This window comes from Zootoca vivipara, chromosome 7 (genome assembly GCF_963506605.1).
Source record: "Zootoca vivipara chromosome 7, rZooViv1.1, whole genome shotgun sequence".
Classification (NCBI taxonomy): Eukaryota; Metazoa; Chordata; class Lepidosauria; order Squamata; family Lacertidae; genus Zootoca; species Zootoca vivipara.
The window spans coordinates 93173959-93200489 of record NC_083282.1 but is presented as its reverse complement, the minus strand read 5'-3'; the positions used below and the strand labels follow the sequence as shown (position 1 = coordinate 93200489).

Below are 26531 nucleotides of genomic sequence, written 5' to 3'. Positions count from 1 at the left end.
TTTATAGCTGCTTGTCCTGACCTTTCTCTGATCCTCCTTATTATTTCCCTGGATTTCCCCCCTTTTGGTGTTATTAGACTGGAGTCAGTTTCACCTGGGCTCTGTAGCCCCACCCACGTCCCCACTTTGTGGCACCTCCCCTCCTGTGCCTTGGCCCCGCCCCTTGCCCCTCCCCTCCCATGCCTTGGGCCCACCCCTTGCCCCCCCCTAGTTTTGATCCTGGGTACGCCCCTGGTCCCGGCGGTGGAGCAGCAGCAGCAGCACCGCCTGCCCTTGGCACACACACACACCCCCACGATTACGAAAGAGGTGGAGTTTATCCTCTCCTGTCAGCGTGCCAGCCACAGGAGGCGGCCAGGAAAAGGGCATTTCCAGGAGTAGCGCCTTTGCCATCTTGGAGGAAAGGAGCTTTCTCCAGAGCAGGAGAAAGAGGCCGGGCGTCTGCAGCAGGCCCCTGCAGCAGCTGATTTATTGTCTCCCCAAGAGGCAAGCAGAGCTGCCACCTTGGAGATCTCCTTTCCACCTCCTGCCTGGTCCTAAGAAGTGAAGGGAGGCAGTGGGAAAACTCTGCCAGGCCTAGGGACAGAAACCTTGCCCTGTGACCCCGCTCCGTACCTCTTGCTGGGGATTTTGTGGAAGAGAATCACACACACAGAGAGAGGACAACTTCTGTTCTCTGCCCAGAGAGTGTGCTTTGGACCATGGGCAATGGCATGAACAAGGTATGACTAATGCTGTTGATGCGTAGAGGAAACTTTATCTGTGACTGCGATTGGGCAAAGCTGCTACAGAGTGTACCTTTGTGGCTGGCAAGGCCTGGTGGGAGTTCTAGGCTCTGGAGGGCACCAGCCTGGGGAGAAAGCTGAGAAAGAGGGTTTGTTTCAAGCAGGGGTGGGTGGGTGGGTGGAAAACAGGGGGTGTCCAAGTTTTTATTTATTTATTTGAATGTTTTAAATTGTTGTTTTCAAGTGGGATTTTTGAACGGATAATTTTATGGTTTTATTATTTCTGTAAACCGCTTTGGTATTTTGTATGTTTCACAAAGCTTTTAATATTTCTGTTGGAAGCAGCCTAGATGGGCAGGGTACAAATAATTAATAATTAATAATAATAATAATAATAATAATAATAATAATAATAATAATATTTGTTGGAAGCCCCCCAGAGTGGCAGGGGTAACCCAGTCAGATGAGCGGCATATAAATATATTATTATTATTATTATTATTATTATTATTATTATTATTGCCACAATGAACCTCCTCTGATTTAAGGGACACACCTCAGCCATCAGAGTGGGATCCAGACATTTTTGCCACTTGAGAGGGAGGACAAAATGGTGTCCCCCCTCCCCACTGCTGACACAGATGCCAACTTGGCTAGCAGTTGGATCTTTGAATTTGACACACCTAGTGATGGTACATCTCTCTCCCACCGCATGATTAGAAGGGGAAATGCTCAAAGCGGTTTACAAAGAGAATGAAACAATAAGCTTATCAGTAGAAACAATCAAAAGATAAAAACAGCAGTAAACTAAAAATAGATGCAAAATAAAAAAAATCCTTCAGTAGCACCTGAAGCAAGGTATCTGAAGAAGTGTGCATGCACACGAAAGCTCATACCAAAATAAAAACTTAGTTGGTCTTCTAGGTGCTACTGAATGATTTATTTATTTTTTGCTTCGACTCGGACCAACACGGCTACCTACCTGTAACTAAAAATAGATGAAAACACACCTTCATGTCTGCGTAGGCTTACCTAAGCAAGAATGTGTTTAGCAGGCACTGGAAAGCATGCAGGGTAGGTGCCTGCCTCATGAGGCAGGGAGTTCCAAAGTGCAGGCAGAATCAATTTCTTACACATGCGATACGGGTCTTAGGTGGCGGCTATAATAGTGCCTGTTTGCAGGTTAGTTTGGGGGAGGGCACAGTAGGTTGTGTCGCCTGCACGGCTCTGTCCCCCACAGAGGACAATGGCCAGGGGGCTTAGGAGTGACAGCTAGGGGCTGCAGCTGTGGTCCCCTCACATTGTCCAATGGTAGGGCCGGGACCAGCAACTGCTCTACTGGTCCAAAGTTACCAGTGCACAGGTGATGGTAGCAAGGATGTGGCTTGAAAGGAAAGGATACAGGCAGCTCACAAGCCCAAGCTGCTCACAAAGTATATTTTGCCACTGTTTCCTTCAGGCAGCAATGCCTCTGAATGCCAGCTGCTGAAAACTGCAGGAGGAGAAAGTTGCTCTTGTGCCCGAATCCTGCATGCCAGTTTCCCACAGGCAACTGCTCAGCCAGCCACCGTGAGAACAGGATGCTGGACTAGATGGGCCATTGGCCTGATCCAGCGGGCTCTTCTTATATTCCCCTGGGAATCCAACAGCAAGGAGAGGTCAAAGAGCACTCCCAACACACAGAGGTTCTTTTTTTGTGTGCTTCTGTCTAAAGCAGGCGACCACCTTAACCCCCAACCACCCAGCTTGCCAACCATCTCTGTCTTGAGAATGTGACAGAATTCTGCCTCCGTTGCAGAACTAAACTGGTTCAACAGATATGCCTTCCTACTCCCCAGGGAGCTGCCATCCCACAAGGAGCCTCAGTGGGGTGATTCGACAGCCCTTCCTCCCAGGATCCATTGAGAAGCTGTAGCCCTAAATGGGTATGAAACCAATATAGCTTTGAGGTTTCCCTATTCATTTTCCCTTAATGCCATTATTGGGCACACATTCCCAAGAGGAATAGATGGTGTTATGGATGACTTATCTTCAAAGAGGTGCTGGAGCTTACAGAATAGGGGGGCACATGGTGCCTATTTTGTATTCTGTAGTGCAGGGATGGGAAACCTTTTTTGTTTCTGTAAGCTAGATCCTATCCTCCTGGACCTGATCTGAAAGGTGGGCGAGGCTGCTCATTTACCAACCACCTGCTGTCACAATGTCAAGTTACTTTGTGCTTTGACGTCCTTAAATTGGGACGTCAAAGGGCCGCCCAGAGCTTGCAAAGGACCCTGCAGGGTGCTTCAGCGTTTGCTGCCCATCAATGGTGGTCTTGGTCTGTGGTCAATGGTCAATGGCGGTAGCAACTGTGGCAGGTTTGCAAAGGGGCATTGGCCAAACCCACCAACAGCCCTGGAGAGGCCAGGTGCCTTTGAACCACAGAGAAAGGAAAAGGAAGAGTCATGTGTGCTTGTGTTTCAGGGCACTCACATGCTGAATGAAGCCCTACAGAGCCTGAATGTTGTCAGAGTGGCCAGATCCAGAGCACCCCAGGCACTGAAATTTCAGGGCTCAAACCTGAGACCTAAGGGCGGGCCCTGGCGATGTCATGGGGGTGGCCCCTCGAGACTGAAGTTATTTGAGACAGGGAGGGGAGGAACTCAGGACCCCCCACCCAAGTGTCTATGCTATATTTAGCAGCTAGCTCCTGCTAGGCTAAAGCTTCAAAGTTGCATGCAAAAGTCTTCTTAATAAGTTTCTTTTTAAATTAAAAACACACTTGCTGACTCGGATATTCAAGTCCTCCACCTGCCACCTGGAGAGGGCCAGGTTAACCTGAACTTCAGGTCAGGCCCGGAGGTCTGGCAACCCTAGTCAGAATTCAGAGAAACCTCCAACTGCCTGGGGAGAGCCTTTGTACCCAAGGGTGTAGCGAGGCGCCACGACACCCGGGGCGGCAAATTGCCATGCACCCGGGGGGGGCGTCGCCGCTACGTAACGGCGCATGTGTTGCTATGTAACAATGCATGCGTGTTACATAACAACGCATGCATCATTACGTGGCGGGGTATCACCGCCCCCCCGCGCCTCCAAAGCTGCACGCCTCCAGCTACAAACTCCAGGTAGAAAGCCCGCTCAGCGCGACGCGGGGGGCAGCGATACCCTGTCATATAACGACGCATGCGCAGCATCCCGCTGTGCATGCGTGTTACGTTGCGGGGTATCGCCGCCACCCCAGCGACTCCAATCTGCGCGGTGTGGCGGGGGGAGGGGTGCCACCACCCCCGCAACTCCCAAGCCGAGCCTCCAGCCTCCCGGTAAAAATTCTGCGCCTGGGGCGGACCGCCCCCATCGCCCCCCCCCATTGCGACGCCCCCGTCTGTACCATGCAAATAAATAAAAATAATAATATGATGATGAAGAAGAAGTTGTTTTGTGTTTGCATCGCTTCACTTTGTCTCTGGGCACTGTACTTTACCCCTCACAGAGAGCTACAATTCCCAGCACCCTTAACAAACTATCGCCCCCAGGAGTCTATAGGGGAAGTCACGTGCTTTATGGTGTGCACTCAGAGCATTTCCCTTGCAAGCAGAAGGTCTCCGGTTCCCTCCCCTCCAGGTAGGGTTGGGAGAAACTCCTGCTAGCAATCCTGCAGAGCTGCTGCAACTGACAGTGACTTTTCTTTTTGTGTCCAACAGATTCTCCCTGGGCTCTTCCTCGGCAACTTCATAGGTGAGTCGTCTGAGAAATGGGCATGCTGCAGAACCTGGGAAGAATAGCAGAGGCCTGTGTTTCTTTTGGATTCTGCTGTAAACCTTGGCGGGGATCCTGTGCTTGTCTTAGCCCAATGCCTGGCAGGCCCAAAGAGGCCAGCTGCAGCTTTCCCTGCGGCTGCATTTTCAGGGCAGGGAAGACCATTTGCACCTCTGCCTGTTGTCCTGGCCTTTAAAGCACTGGAAACATGCTGGGACAGTGGGGAGAGAAGCAAATACTTCTTCTAGATTGGTGTTTTCTTTAGCGCGTCAGCAGGAAAAACTGCTGAATAAAATCTTAGACAGGTAATAGAATCACGGGATTTTTGAGTTGGAATGGACACCATGGGTCATCTAGTCCAACCCCCTGCAATGTAGGAATCTCAGCTCAAGCCTCCATGACAGATGGCTCCGATGGTTAGAGTGTGGTGGCCATACCGCCAAGGTTGCAGGTTCGATCCTCGTAAGGGACAGCTGCATATTCCTGCATTGCAGGGGGTTGGACTAGATGACCCCCAGTGTCCCTTTCAACTCTATGATTTTCTGATTCTGTGATACAGAGGTAGAGAATCTTGAGTCTGTGGGCCAAATGCACCCCACCCCCAGGCCTCTCTGCCAGGTGAGGACTTTCCTGGCCCTGTTCAGTGCAACCCTTGGGTGCTTTTGCTTGACTTGAATTCATCCTCCAAAACTTTAATAAGGCTTCCCGGGCGTTGGAGAGAAGGGAGATTGGGTACAGAGCCCTTTTGGTAGGGCTGGGTTGTAACTTAGGGTCCCACCTCTTGTTCCGGCTGCTGTTGCCTCCCGCCCCCGCTCACTTCCCCCATTGCTCCTCCCACCCCTTGGATGTGGTGGCCCCCAGGAAGCTGCCTGTGGGGAGATGCGGCCCCCAAACCAAAAAATGTCCTGCCTGCCCTGCCTTTCGTGATCTGCTAGGCTCAGCATTTGCTTCGGAAGGAATGTCAAGTGTGTGTGTCATGAAGGAGGGGGAGGAAAAGGAGGCCAGGCATATTGCCAGTTTGCTCCTACCCTGCCTGTAACAAGACCTGAGCATTTCGAGACCTGAGCATTTCTCATCCATTTGGAATTCCAGGAACTTCTAGAGAAAGTTGCATTTTCCTGTTTGCATTGTCCAAAGCAGCCAGCTGGGAATGCGCAGGCAGACAGGCGTGGGTCCTTGGGTGTGCTAGTTCAAAACCTATAAGCCACATGGCGCCCAAGGACTGTGCTTGACTGCCTGTTCACTTATAGATTCCTAGAACTGGAGCGTTAGAAGGGGTTCCCCCAGGGTCATCTAGTCCAACCCCCTGCAATGCAGGAATCTCAGCTGAAGAGCTCCCTCTCTGACAGAGGGCCACCCAACCTCTGCTTCAAAGTCCGTCACCTTCCGAGAGAGTCCTTTCCACTGTCAAACCGCTCTGACCATTAGAAAGTTCTTCCTGGTGTTTAGTTGAAATCTCCTTCCTTGTCCTTTGAATCCACTGGTTCAGGTCCTCCCCTTTAGAGCAGCAGAAAAACAAGCTTGCTCCATCTTCCATGCAACACCCTTTCAGATATCTGAAGATGTCTATCATATCAGCTCTCGGTCTTCAGATGGCCAATCATCATGGATGCCTTAGTTGAGATTCCTGTGTTGCAGGGGTTGGACTACACGACCCTTGGGGATCCCTTCCAATTCGATGATTCTATGATTCTCTTCTGCAGGCTAAACATACCCAGCTCCCTCAACCGTTCCTCCTAAAGCTTGTTTTCCTTGATCATCTTGGTCACCCTCCTCTGCCCACCTTTCAGCTTTTCAATATCCTTATTGTCTCGTGTTATCCACACTTACATTTTGCTCTTTCCAGCAAATGTCTGTGCTTTTTAAGGCTCCGTGTCCAAGCTTTTGCCTGAAACTTCTCCACGGAACCCGCTCTTTAAAGCTGAATCGGAGCAAACGTCAGTTCAGGTTTTCCACAGACTGGTGTTTGCACCAATTGGGCCTTAAAGAACAGGTTTTTGTGGGGAAAGTTCCAGAGCCAAAAAAAAGAGCACTCAGACTGTGCCTGGAAAGAGTGGAGGAAAGCAAAGTTTGGATAAGCCCTTAAACACAGTGCTGTTTTTCTAGAAAAAGAGGTGGTGGAGCTCACCATGAATATCTCCCTTGTTCTCTTAGAATGGCAATGGCGTCCACTTGAGAGGCCTGCTTAAACATAACTGCATGTTTAATGCTCTGAGTCATTATTTCCGGCGAAAGCATTAGATGGCCATTGTTCAGAGGAGGTGTGGGGATATTTGGACTTCCAGTTGGAAGGGACCCCGAGGGTCATCTAGTCCAACCCCCTGCAATGCAGGAATCTTTTGCCCAACGTGGGGCTCAAACCAACGACCCTGATCTCTTTTTCTTTATTGTTATCATTCACTTTAACACACCATACAGAAAAAGAAAACAAATACCCACCACCACAAAACAACAGAGAAAAAATTTGATACATCAACTTCTTCTTCTTGTTGTTGTTTAGTCGTTTAGTGTCGTGTCCGACTCTTCTTTTTTTATTTTTTATTTTTTTTTAAACATAATTTTTATTGATTTTACAAGTTACAAAAGACGGTACATACATGAACACCTTTTCCACCTTCTTCCCACCCCCCTCCATGGGTCCTCCCCTGCCACAGAAGTATCCCACGTAGGTGAACAGTCAGAAATGGTCCATTTTATGATTGGATTTCTGTCCTCCTCCCCCTCCCCTGCCCCCAAAGCCCCCCCCTGCCACCAGGGAGCTCCAGTAAACCAGGGCAGTACGCAGGAGGTCATCCATCCAACCATCTATTGTCATACCAAAAAAAGAATAAAAAAAGAGAGAAGAGAAAAAAGAGAAGAAAAAAGTGACAAAAAAGAAAAAAGACAATACAAAACAAAACAAAACAAAAAAAATCTTTCTTCCATTCATAATTGTTAAACCATATTTTGTGGGCTTCCCCACCCTCCCCCCTTCCCCGGTTTTCCTCCCTTTTTTATCATCTTCAACAGTTTCTTATTTTATAAAATACACCTTTATACCTTATACTACTTTTAAATTAGCTATTATCATTTTCACCTAATGTCCAATCACTGAAAAATCAAACTCCCATTTTTTCTTCCCGTGCCTAATTTTTACCCCCTCTATAAGCCTCCATATTTTCACCTTTTTCCAAAATCAATTCACTTTTAAAACTATAACTATTCCCAATCTAACCTTACATCCCCGATTACCGGCTCCACCCCCCCAATCCAGCAAGTTCCGTAGTCAGCAGTCCAGTTATAATCCTGTTAATCCATCCTTATAATCACAACTTCACTTTCCCTTCACCCCACCCCCTGTTTACAGCCTTTTGCCATCCAGGCCTCCATACAAGACCCCTGAGCTTCTTCTCTTCTCTGCTTATTTTTTCCCTCTTCCCTGTGGGCATTCTGGAGTTCCAGTAAATCCAATCGTGCCCCCCTCGAAGGGGAGGCACTCCATCCGACTTTTTGTAGAGTAAAATCATCATTTTTTTCCTGGTGGGCTTCATTTTGTGTTATATTATCACAGTCCTCATCTTCATCTTTTCCTTCCAAATCACAGTGTCATTCTCACACTCGTCTTCTTCAGTTTCAATAGCTTCATCCTCTAAGAAGTCATATTCTGCCATCACCATCTGGAATTGTTGCTGTAACTCTTGCTGTTGTGTCTCCTCTTGACATAGTTCTATTCTTACTTCCCACATTAAGGTCAAAACAGTCCGCTGGAACTCAGGCGAATACCTTTTTGTTGACATAGTTCAATCCTGTCAAGGTCAAAACTTGTCACATGGGGTGGAATATGGTCACAGTTTATTTTCTCGACTCCATTTTAACAAGCTGGCTGCATTCTTCAAGTCTTATTAAAAATAAAGTTCGAACTCACATTTCAAAAGCATATAAACCAAAAAGGAATTTCCAAAAAGTCCAGAAATAAAGATAGAAATAAAATTTGACTTATAAATCCTGATCAGCTCACTGGGTTGTCTGGGCTGCCGGCTCCCGAGGAAAAGAAAGGTCTTTCTTGGTCTTAACCTCTTTCTGCAGGGCACTCACAACCACAGTCTCTCTCCCCTTTTACCCTGCATTTAGGGGAGATTCTCTTTGATGCCTTTGAGGGATCCTTTTAAGTTGAGATCTTCTATTTACGGCTTCGGGTTTCTATTTACTGTCTCTTATGTTGCCGTGGGGGGGTGTGTGGCTTCCTCTTTTCCCCCCTCTCTCCCAGGTCCAAATTGTTTTATAATCCAAATCGTGAGGTTACTTACAGTCTTATTTCCAATCGTTTTATTTTCAGAAGAATCCAGCGCTCTCCGCCTTCGGCTTGAAGCTTCTCACCGCTAGGATAACGTTACCGCTCAAAATGGCCCCCGCGACTTCTACCCTCCTCGCTCCGGAGCTCTTATTAGAGCTTGCCGGAGAGTTGGGGAGTCCGGATTGGGGCTCTGCCGAGCAAAATTCGCCCCCGGGACGCCCTTCCCGAGGTTCTAAGGGGCGCAGCGTCGCTCTCGCTGCCCTCGTGTCCGACTCTTCTTGACCCCATGGATCATAGTACGCCAGGCACTCCTGTCTTCCACTGCCTCCCGCAGTTTGGTCAGACTCATGTTTGTAGCTTCAAGAACACTGTCCAACCATCTCGTCCTCTGTCGTCCCCTTCTCCTAGTGCCCTCAATCTTTCCCAACATCAGGGTCTTTTCCAGGGAGTCTTCTCTTCTCATGAGGTGGCCAAAGTATTGGAGCCTCAGCTTCACGATCTGTCCTCCCAGTGTGCACTCAGGGCTGATTTCCTTCAGAATGGATAGGTTTGATCTTGCAGTCCATGGGATCCTCAAGAGTCTCCTCCAGCACCATAATTCAAAAGCATCAATTCTTTGGCGATCGGCCTTCTTTATGGTCCAGCTCTCACTTCCATACATCACTACTGGGAAAACCATAGCTTTAACTATACAGACCTTTGTTGGCAAAGTATCGATACATCAACGAGTAGTCCCTAAACCTTAAAATAAAAATGGGATTTTTCTATCGACCATACTTCCCGTCTATTCCTTTCTTCAAATTCTCATGAGAGATGAATAATCGCATGCTCTACAAACTGTACTACGGTATCCCTCAGGTGTTGCTGGGCTGCAGCTCACATCGTCCCTGAGCATGAATGGGTTTAGAGGTTGCCCTGAATGTTCTCCTTGTTTCAGGATTCAAGAATTTGTTAGATCGAGCCATTTGTTCTTTCGCTGTCGCCTGGCACTGAAGCGAGGGCTTCGTGCGTATGCCCGCACATGATTTCAGCATGCGATTCTACATATTCTGGTTTGCCAGGCAGTCAGCAGTTTGAGCATGCACATCTGTAAGTTGCTTGGTGGGTAATAAATAAGGACGACTGAAACAATCGCACTGTGTTCCTCCTCCACCTCTTTCTCCTAGATGCCAAAGACCTGGACCAGCTGAGCAGGCACAATATCACCCACATCGTCTCCATCCATGAATCCGCACAACCATTTATTCCGGTATGAGTGGGTTGGATTTATTATTGGGGGCAAGGAGGGGGTTTCAGTGTGCTACTCTGAGACAATGCGAGGCAATGGCCTCCGACAGTTGATTTTGGACATCACTGGGGCTGGTAAAGCAGGAGACAGATCTAATCCTTGGGTCCCAATCCACTGGAAAGTTCTCCTCCTAGAGCAGCACACTATTGAGATCAGGCAGGCATGTTCCCTGTACTCTTTTCGGAACCTGCTAAAATCATTCTTATTTAGACAAGTCTCAAGTTTAGAAAGTTGGTGCAAGTTTTAATCTGTTTTTCAAGGGAAGAGAGCCCACAACCTCCTGAGGGAGACCGTCCCACTGTTGAGCAGCCCTTACCATCAGAAAGTTCTTCCTGCTGTTTAGCCGGAATCTCTTTTCTTGTCAGGTTTTAACCTCGAGAGCAGAAAACAAGCTTGTTCCCTCTTCCATGTGACAGCCCTTAATATTTGCAGATGGCTATCATATCTCCTCTTATCCAGGCTCAATCCAGGTGCTAGGGCTGGAGTTATGGCATGGTGGTAACGCTTCTGCCTTGAAAGCAGAAAGGTCCCAAATTCAATCCCCGCCATCTCCTGACAGATTCCCTGCCTGAAATCCTAGAGAGCTGCTGCCAGTCAGTGTAGACAATATAGAGCTAAATGATCTGACTTTGTATAACTCAACTTCTGCTGTTCCTGTGTTCCTCCTACCATGGATCCATGCCCCCTCTCAATCAGCCTTATAAGAAAAAAGAAAGAACAGTTAAATTGGGCAGAAGGAGATCTGGGGTGCAATGCAAAAGACCCAAAGTTTAACCCGCCTTGGATCGCCTCCTGCTCCGCAGAGCGAGATATAAAGCAAATGTTTGGAATTCCTCCTGAACTCAGCCCAGATACAAGGGAACATAGGAAAGTGTCTTTTAATGAGTCAAGTCATTGGTCTATTCAGGTCAGTATTGTCTGCACTGACTGGCAGCAGCTCCCCAGACTTTCAGGGAGGGGGCTTTCCCAGTCCTACCTGGAGATGCCTTGGGGGATTGAACCTGGGACTTTATGGCAGGCGCTGCATCTCAGTCATTGGGTGTTTGTTTTTCCAGGGAATCATCTACCTCCGCATTGCTCTGCCAGACACACCAGAGGCCAACATGTAAGTAGTAATAATAATAATAATAATAATAATAATAATAATAATAATAATGGTACTATTTATACCCCACCCACCTGGCTGGGTTGTCAGTGTCTAGCACATGTAAAACAGAACATCAGACATTTAAAAACTTCACTGCCTTCAGATGTATTCTAAATGTTGTATAGTTACTTATCTCCTTGACATCTGATGGGAGGGTGTTCCTCAGCCACTGCTGAGAAAAGAAGGGGAGAAATAGTGTTTCAGCAAACGAATGAATAAACTGAAACTGAATCCTGACGAGACAGAAGTCGGAGATGTTGGGAATCTGGGTTGGGGTCCGCCAGATGTTTTGGACAATCGCGGCCATGCTAGTGTTGTCTCCTCCACCACCAATTGCAAAATTGAAACTGATGCTTTGGGGAACGCCCATGTAACACACCACAGACCTGTTGCTCAGCGACGTGCAGAGTCCCAGTAAACACGATCGCTTATATAATCCCATGGCCTGGAGGAAGATCTCGACAGTATCACTTCACTCCAGTTCTGCAACTTTTGAGTTTGCGCAAGAAGCAAAAAACAGGTCAGGAAGTTTTGGTTCTGTTTTGACTGAAAGTGGGGCTTCAAGCTGAAACACTTCAGCTCCAAACCCTGAGGGGAGGGGAAGGGGTGGAGAAGAAGTTCCACGTGGGGTGTTGGGGCATAGTAAGAGTTATTTTCAAGAGCTAATCAGAGTTATTGCTGCATTGCAGGGGGTTGGACTAGATTATCTTTGGGGTCCCTTCCAACCCTACAATTCCCTGATTCTATTCCATCCCATGGCCTTTTGGGACTAAGGTTGTGCAGATATCTGCTCTTGAAATCTGGCACTTAACATCCTGTTTTGGCTTCGTTTTCGTCCTTCCAGCAAGAAGCACTTCAAAAAATGCATCCATTTCATCCATTCCTGTCGCCTGCGTGGAGGGAACTGCCTCGTTCACTGGTGGGTTCACTTTGGGGGGGGCTGTTTCACTTGCCTCGTAGGCTTTCCGGGGGGCACCTGGTCCCTGGGAGAAACAGGATGCCCGCAGAGCCTCCTATGGCCTGCCAGGTGTTGCTGGACTACAACTCCCATCATCCCTGGGCACTGGGTTATGTTGGCTGGGGCTGATGGGAGTTGGAGTCCAACACCAGCTGGAGGGAGGGCTGGCAGAGAAGTTTGACTCAGCACTTTCTGCACTTTTTGAAACATTTGGCAAATGGAAAAACAAACGGGCACTTCTCCGGATTTTGCAGATTTCAGTGATGTGTACTAAAATGCACACAGTAAATTGTGCCTATAACTGCATATATTAGTGAAAATAATATAATACAAGAATGCATATTGGGGAAAGTTTATTTGCAACAAAAAAAATGCATGTTGGGAGAAATTGCATTTAAAAACTGCATATGAGAAGAATTTGCGTTAAAATGCTGGAGAATTTCCATGAGGACTTTAAAAAATAATTAAAGAAAGAATTACAAACCAGTATGGAAATGTGGGAATGTAACTTGTCCCAAAAGATGAGAAAGCAAAATTGATGTATTTGCTCACCTGAAGGGCACCAGGAAGGTGAAGGCTGGTGGGGGGGGGGAACAGAGCCATTCTGCCTTGCCCCCCTGCAGTACATGTTCAGGTCCTTGCCCTTCTGCTCCCCTGCCCCCCCCTCTGTCCCACTGGGTCTCTTCTTATGTCCTTCAGGAAGGGTGTCCCTCACCCTTTGCCTTCCTGTCCCACTGAGCCATATCCCTGCCAGGGATCCTGTTCCCTGCTGTCTCGAGGTCCAGGACTTTTCTAGAAGTGAGGGCCATGCTCCATCATTTTTGGTTGGCAAGGAAAAACAGGTTTAAAAAGCCTGGACGCCAAGATCCAGGCTTTAGGGAAGTACTCTTTGGCCAGAGATCCCCAGCAGAGATTTAAAATCACAAATCATGCAGCAAGTAAAGTGTGGAAATCTAGGCTGGCAGACTTTCAAAATATGCGACTTCCAAAACAGTCCCCTCTTCCCCCATCTTAGGAAAAGACCACACGTTTGGTAAGTAAAAATGGTTTACTTACAAACTCTCCAAAGGTCAGGTTCATGTGCTTTCCCACACAGCAGTCAGAAAACACAGGTGGTGAAACTTGGCTTTGTTACAGTGGTGAAAGTCCCTAAATTATTGGTATAGGAACGCAAGACGGCTTGTAAGAGCCATGCGGCTAAACTGCAGCAACCAGCTTAGTCTCTTCACATGCTGAGCTTCTCAGGTAGACTGGACAGGGAACAACAGGCTTGATTACTTTCCTCCCAAGGAGAGGAGGAGTGACCTAGCTAAGCCTGGCAGGACAGCTGACTCTATGGCTTTAACCCCTTCATGCATTGATCAGACTTAAGCATGTTGGTTCTAGGAGGCTGGTTGTCCCCCAATAACAACCCCACGAGAAGGTCCCAAACATGGCTTTGCGTTCGTTGGTGGGAATGTAGGCAGGAGGCCTTGCGACAGGCCAGGAGGGAAGGCAGAGGTTTCTGATGGCTTCTCCGTCTGCCTCCAGCCTCGCAGGCATCTCCCGCAGCAGCACCATCGTCCTCGCGTACGTCATGGCCGTAACACAGCTGAACTGGCACGATGCCCTGGAGGCCGTCAAGGCAGCCCGGCCGGTCGCCAACCCCAACCCAGGTTTCCGTCGGCAGCTGGAGGAGTACGGGGGCAGCCGGTCTGTGAAGAAGGTGAGAGCAGGAGACGCATGTGATGTGGTGTACCTGCAAAGGGTTTAACACTTGGGTGCTGTATTAATCTTAATATTTTGATGATTTGGCACCTGCCATTTGCACATACCCTGGGATCCTATAGAATGAAGGGTGGTCCAAACATGCCATCAATCCTTCAGATGCAGTTTGCTGTTTTGTCTTGGCGCTGTCTGTGCTGATTGGCAGGTGGCGGTGATGGGAGGAAGGAGAATACTGTACAGTGGTCCCTTGGTTCTCAAACTTAATCCGTTCCAGAAGTCCGTTCCAAAACCAAAGCGTTCCAAAACCAAGGCACGCTTTCCCATAGAAAGTAATGCAAAATGGATTATTCCGTTCCAGACTTCTAAAAACAACCCCTAAAACAGCAATTTAACATGAATTTTACTATCTAACGAGACCATTGATCCATCAAATGAAAGCAATAATCAATGTACTGTACTATAAAATAAATAAAATAGTATTGTAGATGATAATTTTTTTAAAAAAAAATTCTTATCTGCACTGATGATAGTTATTGTTTGGATGGGGGGCTTTTATCCATTTCCGCAGTCACACAATCAATCATAGAATCATAGAATCATAGAGTTGGAAGAGACCACAAGGGCCATCCAGTCCAACCCCCTGCCAAGCAGGAAACACCATCAAAGCATTCCTGACAGATGGCTGTCAAGCCTCTGCTTAAAGACCTCCAAAGAAGGAGACTCCACCACACTCCTTGGCAGTAAATTCCACTGCTGAACAGCTCTTACTGTCAGGAAGTTCTTCCTAATGTTTAGGTGGAATCTTCTTTCTTTTAGTTTGAATCCATTGCTCCGTGTCCGCTTCTCTGGAGCAGCAGAAAACAACCTTTCACCCTCCTCTATATGACATCCTTTTATATATTTGAACATGGCTATCATATCACCCCTGAACCTTCTCCTCTCCAGGCTAAACATACCCAGCTCCCTAAGCCGTTCCTCATAAGGCATTGTTTCCAGGCCTTTGACCATTTTGGTTGCCCTCCTCTGGACACGTTCCAGCTTGTCAATATCCTTCTTGAACTGTGGTGCCCAGAACTGGACACAGTACTCCAGGTGAGGTCTGACCAGAGCAGAATACAGTGGTACTATTACTTCCCTAGATCTAGACGCTATACTCCTATTGATGCAGCCCAGAATTGCATTGGCTTTTTTAGCTGCTACATCACACTGTTGACTCATGTCAAGTTTGTGGTCTACTAGGACTCCTAGATCCTTTTCACATGTACTGCTCTCAAGCCAGGTGTCTCCCATCCTGTATTTGTGCCTTTCATTTTTTTTGCTCAATCAATCAATCAATCAGTAGCTGAACTGAGATCCACACAGTCACAAAAACAAATTAACTGAAAAAGCCTCAAAACAAAAAATACTAAATAAACAGCAAAAACCAAATCACCAAATATAACCTTAGAACACTGCAATCGGAAACTGAAGGCTTAAATTACAATGGGGGGATGCAAATTAGCAGCGCAACAGGAAACACGTGGGGGACGCAAAATGGAGTGCATTTGGCTTTCAAAAAAAGTTCAAAAACCAGAACTCCTACTCCCGGTTTCACAGTGTCTGGGTTCCAAGTTGTTCGTGAACTAAGCTGTTCAAAAACCAAGGTACCATTGTACAGAGCGCAGCGAATAGGAGCCAAACATTTGAGTGCAGCAGCTCTCAAGGAGGCCAGGCCAGGGGTTTCTCCCAGGTGTACCTGGACATACTGCCAGGGTTTTAAGCTGGCACCTTCTGCATGCAAAGCCACCTGGTGTTCTACCTCTGCGCTGCGACCCTTCCCTTAAGACATAGGAACCTGCTTCGTACTGAGTCAGATCATTGCTCCCTCCAGCTGACTGGCTCCCTGGGCACTCAGGTGGTCTGTCTCTTCCCTCCATGCCGGGGATTTGAACCTGGAACCTTGTGTGTGCCAAGCAGGTGCCATACCACCAGCCCGCATCCCACTGAACGGGCAAGGACAGCCTTATGCTGGGGAAGGGCATATTTGAAATAAAGGATTCTGATCAGGAGACGGAAATAAGATGCTTGTAATCATCTGCTTTTTCTCTTCTGTTCTGGAGACAGAGAAAGACAGGTCATGAATTGTAAGGGGTGGACAGTGGCCCTGTTCACGCTTGTTTACAAGGGACCCAGGTGGTGCTGTGGGTTAAACCACAGAGTCTAGGACTTGCTGATCAGAAGGTCGGCGGTTCGAATCCCTGCAACGGGGTGAGCTCCCGTTGTTCGGTCCCAGCTCCTGCCCACCTAGCAGTTCGAAAGCACATCAAAGTGCAAGTAGATAAATAGGGACCGCTCCGGCGGGAAGGTAAACGGCGTTTCTGTGCGCTGCTCTGGTTCGCCAGAAGCAGCTTTGTCATGCTGCCCATATGACCTGGAAGCTGTCTGCGGACAAACACCGGCTCCCTCGTCCTATAGAGCGAGGTGAGCGCCGTAACCCCAGAGTCGGACACAACTGGACCTTATGGTCAGGGGCCCCTTTACCTTTACCTTTAATCATCTGCTTTTTCTCTTGTGTTCTGGAGACAGAGTAGGGGGTGGACAGTGGCCCAGTTCACGCTTGTTTACAACAGCGTTTCTCAACCGCTGTTCCGCGGCACACTAGTGTGCCGCGAGACGCTGCCTGGTGTGCCGCGACGTGCGGAGACGAGAAGGACGATTTGCATTGTCATGTGCCTGGCGGCCGCCAATAGACAACACTGACCCGCCGGAAAGGAAGCCGGCCGGGTCACGACGCGGGGCGAGCGCAGCTCTCAACAGCCACCACCACGGGAGGGTGGTTTTAGACAAACTTAAAGAAGCTGGCTGGATGAGCTCAACCTGAAACTTGCTGAGCAAAGGATTGTGCTGGCTGGCAGAGAAATCAGCGGCTTGTGAAGCCTTATTACAGGAGATTGCAACCAACACAGCAATTGGCAAGTGTTTCTTACAGTCATAATTATATAGTCAATATAGGGCGGCACAGAGTTAAATTTTTTAACTTTTTTAATGGTGGTGTGCCTCGTGATTTTTTTCATGGAACAAGTGTGCCTTGGCCCAAAAAAGGTTGAGAAACACTGGTTTACAAGTTCACATGATGATGGCATGTCTTCTCCCCTCCCCCTGTTTGTAATAAAATGCAGTGGCATTTTGGTGACTTGGCATTACGCAAAGCCCTCACCTCTCAGTCTCTGCAATGTTGGTGGCTGTTGCTGATGGTGTTGTCATTCCAGCTTTTATTATAGAGCCATGACTGATGGGCCTGCTTATTTATTGTCAATAGTTGTTGTTGTTATTATTATTATTATTATTATTATTATTATTTATTTACCGGTATTTATTTTCATATTCCGCCCATCTGACTGGGCTGCCCCAGCCACTCTGGGCAGCTTCCATCAAAATATAAAAACATAATAAAACACCAAACATTTTAAAATTCCTTATACGGGGCTGTCTAAAGTCAGATACAGTAGTTGTTTATTTCCTTGACATCTGAAGGGATGTTGGTCTTAGATTTAGTTGGTCTCTAAGGTGCTCTAGACAATTTTTTTAATTTTTTAAATATATTTCTACTGCATCAGACCAACACAGCTCCCTACCTGAATCTGAAGGGAGGGCGTTCAACAGGGAGAGTGCCACCACTGAGAAGGCCCTCTGCCGGGTTCCCTGTAGCTTCACTTCTTGCAATGAGGGAACCGCCAGAAAGCCCTCAGAGTTGAACTGCTTGCCTTTATAACCCCACCTTTCTTCTGTCAAGGTGGCATAGATGGAGTTCCCTGGTGGTCACCTATACAACGCCAGGATATCCCCAGGGATTACTGGTAATTGGCACGTGTCCCAAGCTTATCTTTGTGGTCATAAGGACTAGTAACTTGCTGGGCTTTTTTGAAAGGCAAATTCTGTGTTTGCATTGTGTGATTGTAATTGCAAGGATCCTCACTGCCCCCTTTGCATTTGCGAGACATGCAGCTGTGGCCTGAATGGCAAAGGGACTCTTGCGAAGTGTCCTGTTTTTAAACAGGTTTTTTGTTTTATTTTTTTATTGGTATTGTTTTGCTACTCTGCTGTTTGCTGGCCCTGGTTCCTTTGGGAGGAACGCTCACCACCCCCGCCCCTTTTTCTCCTTGACAGATCCACCGGAGACTTGAGCGCAAGTACGGAGCATCGCCTTTCAGTGACGAAGAGGACATCAGAGCCCTGCTCCCACCTGGAAAAAGGCACCTGGTCCCCAGGGGAGATGGGACTCCACAGACCCTGGTGCCAAAGGGCAGAGGAGCCAAGCACACGGACCCCTTTCTGCTGCGGATGAAGCAGACCTTCTCCTGCCTCCCTGGGTGCTTGAAATGACCCCTTCTCCAGGAAAGCACAGAAGCTTAGCACATCGGACTGGTTGGAGTCTAAACCTGGCAAGGGCTGTTCCATCTCCTGGCATCACGAAATGCGCTGGGCTGAGAAACTGGCAGTGCCCACGAGTAGCCACCCAGATCCATGTGGTCCCCCCACCTCAGTCCCTTTCACTCACTGAAACGGAGGTAACTGTTAGGAGAGCCAGCCCCAAAGGACTTCTCTGCAGGTTCAGATGGTAAAAAACGCCAGGCACGAAGGTCGCCAGCTTCAGTGTGCGGCTGAGGAGTGGGAGCCAGGGCTTCCCAGAAACAGGTGGTTCTTTGGGGGATTTTTATTTTTTGCATTGCACAGGGTTGGACTAGATGACCCTTTAGGAGCTCTTCCAACCCTACATTTCTATGACTCTATTCTTTCAAGGAAGAACAATTCAGGGACTTGAGCCGTTCAAGAAATGACAACCAAGTGGATGCCTTTTTATTTTATTCATTTTTAGCCAAATGGAGATGGCTCTTGCACAACAAATGGCTTCCTCACCCAGATGGTGCGATCAGGTCTCTCAGCTGCGAGTGTAGGTGTGTGCGATTGGGAGAAGTGAAAATAGCAGGATGGAGTGGAACAAAGCAGTCATTAGGAGATGAGCAGCAGAGACTCCCAACAGTTGGACTGAAGGAAGAATTTTGGCCGGTGCAGTTTGTCCCGTTACTCCCAGGCGACGACCAGAGAAGCTGCGCTTTGCCAAAATTCTCTTCTGCACAACTACGTTATTGCAGGAGGAGCCCAGAGGGGCTTTCCAAGCACTTCCTTTACCGAATGAACCGTTACACCCAGTGGCCTCTTTCCCAACAGCGCAGGAAGCTGGCTGCCAGCAATAAACAGAGCTGGGTGGGTTCCCTCCACCACCACTCTGGCCTAACCCTGCCCTCTGCTGTGCTCTTAGACCAAGCAGCTTTCCAGGCTGAGGAGGAGAGTCAGAGCCTGGTGCAATTCCCCAGGCCAGAGAGCTGGTGCGCTCTGATTATTTCCTGCCGGCCTGCCTGCTGTGGGAATGTGAGCTTTTAAAATGCTTCTTAGCAAAAGGTCCTTCTGTTTGGCAGAATGCAAAAAGGCAGGCATCATCATCATCACCGCCATCATCATCACCGCCACCCCAGTGGGACAAAAATGATGAATTTGCCAGCGACTCAGCAGTCCAAATTGCACTTCCCAAAGGAGCGATCATAAAGGATATGCCATGCTAATGATCAGGGTAAAAAATGACACTGTGCAAGACTTGCAACGCAGCCCCACATACTCCACCCCACCAGCCTGCGAAGCCCCATTCTCTCGGGCTGTTAAACCCCTTCCTGTGCACTGGGGGCTGGGGCCCCCTCTGGAGGAGATCTGGCTGGGCAGGAGGGCTGCAAGGGGGGGGCAGAGGAAGGAGAAGCCACATTAGCATGCAGGTAGAAGTTTGCTTGCTCAGCATCAGATATTTCTGTGGCCACAACATCAAGACAGCTTTTTTTCTGTGCTCAACCAGACCTCCTCCTCCTCCTTTTTAACATTGCAACTTAGGAAAAGTTCTGGGAAACTTGAAGGCTTGCTTCGTATTGTGAAACTTCACTGGGTCCTAATAAAGGTGAGGCCCAGTTGTGGATGTTGGAATTTTTCTTAGGGGCTGGCAAACTTCCTTTAATTTTTGTTTAACAGAGAGATTGATATTGTGTACACACATACACACACACACACACACACACACACACACACATGGATGAGTATGGGTAGAGTTAGGGAACAGTTCTTTCTGGCATTTTTTATCTCAGGGATAACCAAACAGTTATACCATTTTTAAAATAATAATAATAAATTAAATTAAATTAAACATACATAAGTACTATAAAAACAATGTTCTGTGTTTGTTTATATGAAGTGGAGGGGGACGACATTGTGTTATATGTGTGCATATATGACAGACCTCACCCTAGAAACCCTCATGTTCTCTTTGCATGTGTGCACACAAACACACTATTATTATTATTATTATTATTATTATTATTATTATTATTATTATTATTATTAAAATTGATATATTGCCCTTCATTCAAAGGGCAGTTTACAACATTTGTTTAGTCGTTTAGTCGTGTCCGACTCTTCATGACCCCATGGACCAGAGCACGCCAGGCACTCCTGTCTTGCACTGCCTCCCGCAGTTTGGTCAGACTCATGTTGGTAGCTTCGAGAACACTGTCCAACCATCTCGTCCTCTGTCTTCCCCTTCTCCTAGTGCCCTCAATCTTTCCCAACATCAGGGTCTTTTCCAACATAGAAACACAAAATACCCAACATAATACTATTACTAATAAAATAACCCTGCCAGACACATTCAAAAGGGCACCAATTGTTTAATCAGTCAAAGGCCTGGGAGAAGAGGAATGTTTTTGCCTGGTGGAGCCTAATGATGGAGCCATGTGAGCCTCCCTGGGGAGAGCATTCTACAAACGGGGAGCCACCGCTGAAAAGGCCCATTCCTGTGTCCCCACCCTCCAGAGCTCTCATGGAGGAGGCACACGAAGGAGGGCCTCATAAGATGATCTCCAGCACTTTGAGTTGCGCCCAGAAAGCAATTGGAAACCTGGCTGCCAAATTCTGTACCAGCTGAAGTTTCCGAACCACCTTCAGAGGCAGCCCCACATATAATGCACTGCGGTAATCTAGCCTAAAGGTTAGATTACCCTGTTAACAACCAACTGCAGTCATTAACAGTCATCAACAGGTTTACCACCCCTATCAGCCAATCACCCATTCCCACCCCCCTTCTGAGTAATACCCCTCCCCACCCTCTCACTATACATAGGGTCTGGTGACTTCTGTTTCAGTGTATCTGAAGAAATGTGTTTGCACACGAAAGCTCATACCAATGACAAACTTAGTCGGTCTCTAAGGTGCTACTAGAAGGGATTTTTTTATTTAGTTTCGACTAAAGGTTATAGATACACTCTTTCACACACATGTAATTGTTTTTTAAAAAAACAAGGTTAGGCATATATATTAGTCCACCTTTTAAGCAAACACAGGGGCCCTGGGCTTCCTATAATATTTGAGTGTTTGGCCACAGCAAAATAAGAGGCAACCAAGTGACAATGGACATGTCTGCACATAATAAGTCCAGCCACAGAAATTTGCTGGCTTCTTTCTGGAGAGGAGAGCACAGTGGCTTTTGCTCCCGTCTGGCCCTTTTAGCTAAGTGTGGCATGACAGCCAAGCCAAGGTTTGTCTCGGCATGTCGTCCAAATTGGAGCTGTGCTTAAACTCCTTCCTCAGTCAGTCAGTCAGTAGTCAACCTGTGAGGCAGAGCTCAGAAGATGGTGAGGATTCGGGGAGAGTCACCATCTTTCTACCTAAGTCTGGCTCCCCGAGATGAGACTTGAGGTTATGGTTTGATGCTCCTACCTCAAACCCCGGAAGGGAAGCAACGCATTCATCTCCCAGAGGCCTCTTGGGCTTTTCTTGTGCAGCACCAAGCCTTTCTGATCTGCTGCAGCAAAGCGGTTGAACTGATACATAGCAAAAAAGCAAGGGGGGCAGGTGTGTTTTATTTCAAATACTCTGGGATAGCTCAGTCGGTAGAGCATGAGACTCTTAATCTTAATCTCAGATCAGGGTTGTTGTGGGTTCAAGACCTATGTTGGGAAAAAGATTCCTGCACTAGATGACCCTCGGGGTCCCTTCCAACTCTAGGATCCTGTGGTTTTTTCTTCAAAGGTAAAGGGACCCCTGACCATTAGGTCCAGTCGTGACTCATTTCGCGTTATGGCACTCATTTCGCGTTATTGGGGTTGCGGCACTCATTTCACATTATTGGCCGAGGGAGCCGGCGTACAGCTTCCAGATCATGTGGCCAGCATGACAAAGCCGCTTCTGGTGAACCAGAGCAGCGCACGGTTCTTCCCGCTGTAGCAGTACCTATTTATCTACTTGCACTCTGACGTGCTTTCGAACTGCTAGGTTGGCAGGAGCTGGGACCGAGCAACAGGAGCTCACCCTGTCGCAGGGATTCGAACCACCGACCTTCTGATCGACAAGCCCTAGGCTCAGTGGTTTAACCCACAGCGCCACCTGTGTCCTGTTTTTTCTTAAAGGTAAAGGGACCCCTGACCATTAGGTCCAGTCGTGACCGACTCTGGGGTTGCGCGCTCATCTCGCATTATTGGCCGAGGGAGCCGGCGTATAGCTTCCAGGTAATGTGGCCAGCATGACAAAGCCGCTTCTGGCAAACCAGAGCAGCACATGGAAACGCTGTTTACCTTCCCGCTGTAGCGGTTCCTATTTATCTACTTGCATTTTTGACGTGCTTTCGAACTGCTAGGTTGGCAGGAGCTGGGACCAAGCAACGGGAGCTCACCCCGTCACAGGGATTCGAACCGCCGACCTTCTGATCAGCAAGCCCTAGGCTCAGTGGTTTAAAAGCCTACAATGACATGGGCACCCCCTAGTGGGAAATTCTGTCCTCATTGGCAAATGCTCCCCTAAGGAGATATGCATGGGAGTTTCAGCTATCACTCTCTGAGCACTGATTTCAGGCTCATTATTATCCTGCTACCTTTGGAAGGCATGCCCAGAAGGACAGCGTGTACAGCAAACAGGTAAGTGATTGCATGGGAGGTTTTCAATGGGAAACTGGAATGGGTCCCCTGATCCAAATTGAAGCCCCACTGTCTCCCTTAAGAAAAGAAAGGAGGTAGGGAGATGGTGCAAAATTAGATACTTGTGTGTAATCAAAATAAATTGTGCTTTGCTCAAGGGTACACAACTTTGATGAGAACCAGCCCTCCGTATGAATTTATTGCAATGGCTTGTACACCACCTATCTACGAAATGTAGTCAAGGCATCTTAAGAAAGAGCACAACGCCATGGTTTAAAATTTGTCCGTTTGCAAATTTTTCTATACCGCTCCATGAAATGTTCTCTCTGTTGAAGAAGAGCATAGAATCAGATCGTTGTAGCGTTGGAAGGGACCCAGAGAGTCATCTAGTCCAACCCCCGGCAAGGCAGGAATCACAGCCCTGTGTGTGCATGTGCGCCCCCCCCCCCCCGCTGTCCAGCAATAAATGAAGGTAAGGGATATAAAAAAGGTCCCGTATCAGAGGCCACATGTATCGGAGCACCAACTTGTGGGAATCACTAGAGGGAAGAGTGCTGTTGCGTTTGGATCCTGCTTCAGGCTTCCTGGGGGCATTGGGCTGGCCACACTGAGAACAGGATTTGGGGCTAGATCAGATGGGCAATTGGCCTGTTCAAACAGATAAAAAAAAGGTAAAGGTAAAGGACCCCTGGATCATTACGTCCAGTCAAAGGCGACTATGGGGTTGTGGCACTCATCTCGCTTTCAGGCCAAGGGAGCTGACGTTTGTCCACAGACAGCTTTCCGGGTCATGTGGCCAGCAGGACTCAACCACTTCTGGCGCAACGGGACACCGTGACAGATGCCAGAACGCACAGAAATGCCATTTTGTACCTTCCTGATACAGCAGTACCTATTTATCTACTTCAGGGGTCAGCAAGGTTTATCTTGCCTGGGCCAGATCAGTCCCATGGAGATCCCTCCATCGGCTGCATGTCCGCGATTTTCGGTGTCTGCGCAGAGGCAGTTTCCGGCGGCACAGAAGCAAGTCCCTGCGCAGCGCTGCACCAGTTTAGCGCAGCACTCGAACGGGCAGCTCAGTTCGGGGGTGGCTCGTGGGCCGGTCAAACGACCTCTGGGGGCCGCTTCTGGCCCATGGGCCTTAGGTTGCTGACCCCCTGATCTACTTGCACTGCCATGCTTTTGAACTGCTAGGTTGACAGGAGCTGGGACAGAGCAACGGGAGCTCACCCTATTGTGCGGATTCGAACTGCCGACCTTCTGATCGGCAAGCCCAGGAGGCTGAGTGGTTTTAGACCTCAGCGCCACCCATGTCTTTTTGTTCAAACAGGGTCTGGGTACTGGCAACACTATTGGTCTGTCTTATTTCAAATATGTAAGCACAAACTTTGGTTCTGTAATGACGACGCTTTAGCTGCGATTCCTGCATTGCAGGGCGTTGAACTAGATAACCCTTGGGGGTATCTTCCAGCACTACAGTTCTATGAGTCTATGAATGTACAAATCTGTTCCTTTTAATATTTTCAAAAAGGCAGATCAGTCAAAAGTACAGACTTATCTAATGCACAGTGTGGTTTTCACCCACTGGCAGATGGATAACTGACAAAGTACTTTGATTGCACTGAAAGTCACAGAGCGTTCCTTATTTTGAAACACTGAAATATAATATTTGAACACACACACGCCTGCAAAATGTGGGATGAACGAATGATTGCCAGGACGACGTGTCAACGTGCAAGCAAATTGGGATGAACGCACAGCGCCCCGCGGGGCTCAAAGAAAGCCCCACAAAGACTGGGCATGATTTAGCCTCCATGTCAGATTTGTGCAAGCCAGTCAGGATGGCTGATCAATACACAGGCTGTCCCATAGCCTAAGGCAGGAATCTGACCACCAGGCCACTACGACAAGGCCCACATCAACAGCCCTGCAATGTATCCCCCCCCCCCCAAGCCCAGAGGGGCCTCTTGCCTCCCCGCGATCCGGGCGGAGAGTCGGAGGCATTTGTATTCCAAAGTCATCATGCAAAAAGTGTTCAATTATTCATTCCGGCTAATTGCGGCAGGGAGCCTGAAATGCACATTAATCGCCTCATCAGCCTGAGAGCCGTTAGATGAGGTCATCCCTTTGACGAGGCTCGGCAAATTGGTTCTTCCCTCACCTGTCCTGATCTTGTAGCAGCTGAGCTTCTACCTCAGCAAATTGGTTCTTCCCTCACCTGTCCTGATCTTGTAGCAGCTGAGCTTCTACCTCTGAGATCCACGCAAATGAACCCAAGGAGGCTTAGGAGAGCAGGCAGTGCTTTTAAGGGCGCTTCCCAAAGTATCTGCACAATGGAGGTAGCACAGCTAGTACATGATTTGCCTGTTGGATTAGGACCTGGGAGAGCAGGGTTCGAATTCCCATGCAGCCATGAAGCTCACTGCGTGACCTTGGGCCAGCCACTATCCACAGGAGCCAAGTCCTAGGGTGCGAGGTCCCCTCACCCTGCAATAAAATATTTGAGGAGGTTGGGGCTCCCCAAAGTAGATGGGCAACTCATTTTCTACAGGGCTTGTGCATGAGAACTGCTTGCTGGATCATGCCCCTCCCTGGAGATCATTTCCACAGCAGCAAATGAGACACTTTAGGGACCGTCCTTAGACTTCCACGCACTGCTTGCAGCACCCCCAGCGCATGGCCACACACCATGCTGCATTTTGCCACTCCTGATGGATTCCCTTCACAGTGGCACGGCTCTGCCTCAACCGTTGGAGGGAGCAATGCTTCTGAGTATCTGTTGGTTGAAAACACAGGAGGGGGGAGTTGCTCTTGCGCTCGGATCCTGCCTGCAGGTTTCCTCCTGGGACATCTGGTTGCCCCTGTGAGAACAGGATGCTGGACTGGATGGGCCACGGGCTTCATCCAGCCAGCTCTCTCGTTATGTTCGTCAGCAAAGGAAAGTCCAGGTGCTTTTGCTGAAGGAATGGTTGCAATGCACTCCTCCTTTTACTTGGGGACGGTGAGTGTGAGTGGGAGAATTGTCTGACTTCATTGCTTTAATAAGCGCAAACCGAAATAAAAAGGGGTTGATTTGCTTCCAGACAGCTGCTATTTTAGGGTGGGGTGCAATCCCAAATTAAGTTTGCACATTTCCTGTTGATTCGGAACAGGGCTGGATTGAGGTTTGATGAGGCCCTAACCTACTGAAGGTAATGAGGCCCTTTATATGTCCAGCTGTCTTTGTGAACAACAAATTGTCACTGTTTTTTGTGTTGAATATACTCTATGCTATATGGTAACTTATGGACCTAATAGGTATCTAAAGCCATTTGCACGTGCAGAATGTAGAACCCTATACAGTATATAGAAAGGAGCAACCCAGTGATATTTTAGGGAGCAGGCTAGCAGGCGGGGCCCATGACTTACATCATAGGAGCCCACACAACACAAAACACTGTTGCTGTATGTAGGTTTTATTTTATTTGTTTTTTATCTTATATTTTGGAAATGTACACTCAGGTTTTTCCCCCTTTAATTTTTTTGGGGGACCCCAAGAGAGTGGGGCCCTAAGCTATAGCTTGTTTAACTTATATGCAAATCCGGCACTGATTCGGAAGCCTTTTCAGGTTTGCGGTAAGGAAAGCAAAGAGAGAATGCGCATGGTCCACGTTTGCTCGACGACGCAGCGCCATCTAACCTCCCGGATGAAGCCGGATACTCGTGTAATAGGGG

General features: G+C 48.2%; 1 protein-coding gene across 3 annotated transcripts; it reads left to right on the top strand.

Moving 5' to 3' along the window:
• Positions 1-265: 265 nt before the first annotated feature.
• On the top strand, positions 266-18453 carry DUSP15 (dual specificity phosphatase 15). Of its 3 annotated transcripts, XM_035122438.2 has the most exons (8): positions 273-722; positions 4406-4439; positions 9671-9822; positions 9900-9982; positions 11077-11126; positions 12013-12087; positions 13657-13831; positions 17980-18453. In XM_035122438.2, exons 3-8 carry the CDS (start codon positions 9813-9815, stop codon positions 18193-18195), a joined length of 609 nt encoding a protein of 202 aa, XP_034978329.1. In that variant the 5' UTR covers positions 273-722; positions 4406-4439; positions 9671-9812; the 3' UTR covers positions 18196-18453. The 3 variants fall into 3 exon arrangements, with proteins under 3 accessions (XP_034978330.1, XP_034978328.1, XP_034978329.1); XM_035122437.2 differs by lacking the exon at positions 9671-9822 and having other exon boundaries at positions 268-722; XM_035122439.2 differs by lacking the exons at positions 9671-9822; positions 12013-12087 and having other exon boundaries at positions 266-722.
• The last annotated feature ends 8078 nt before the right edge of the window (positions 18454-26531 follow it).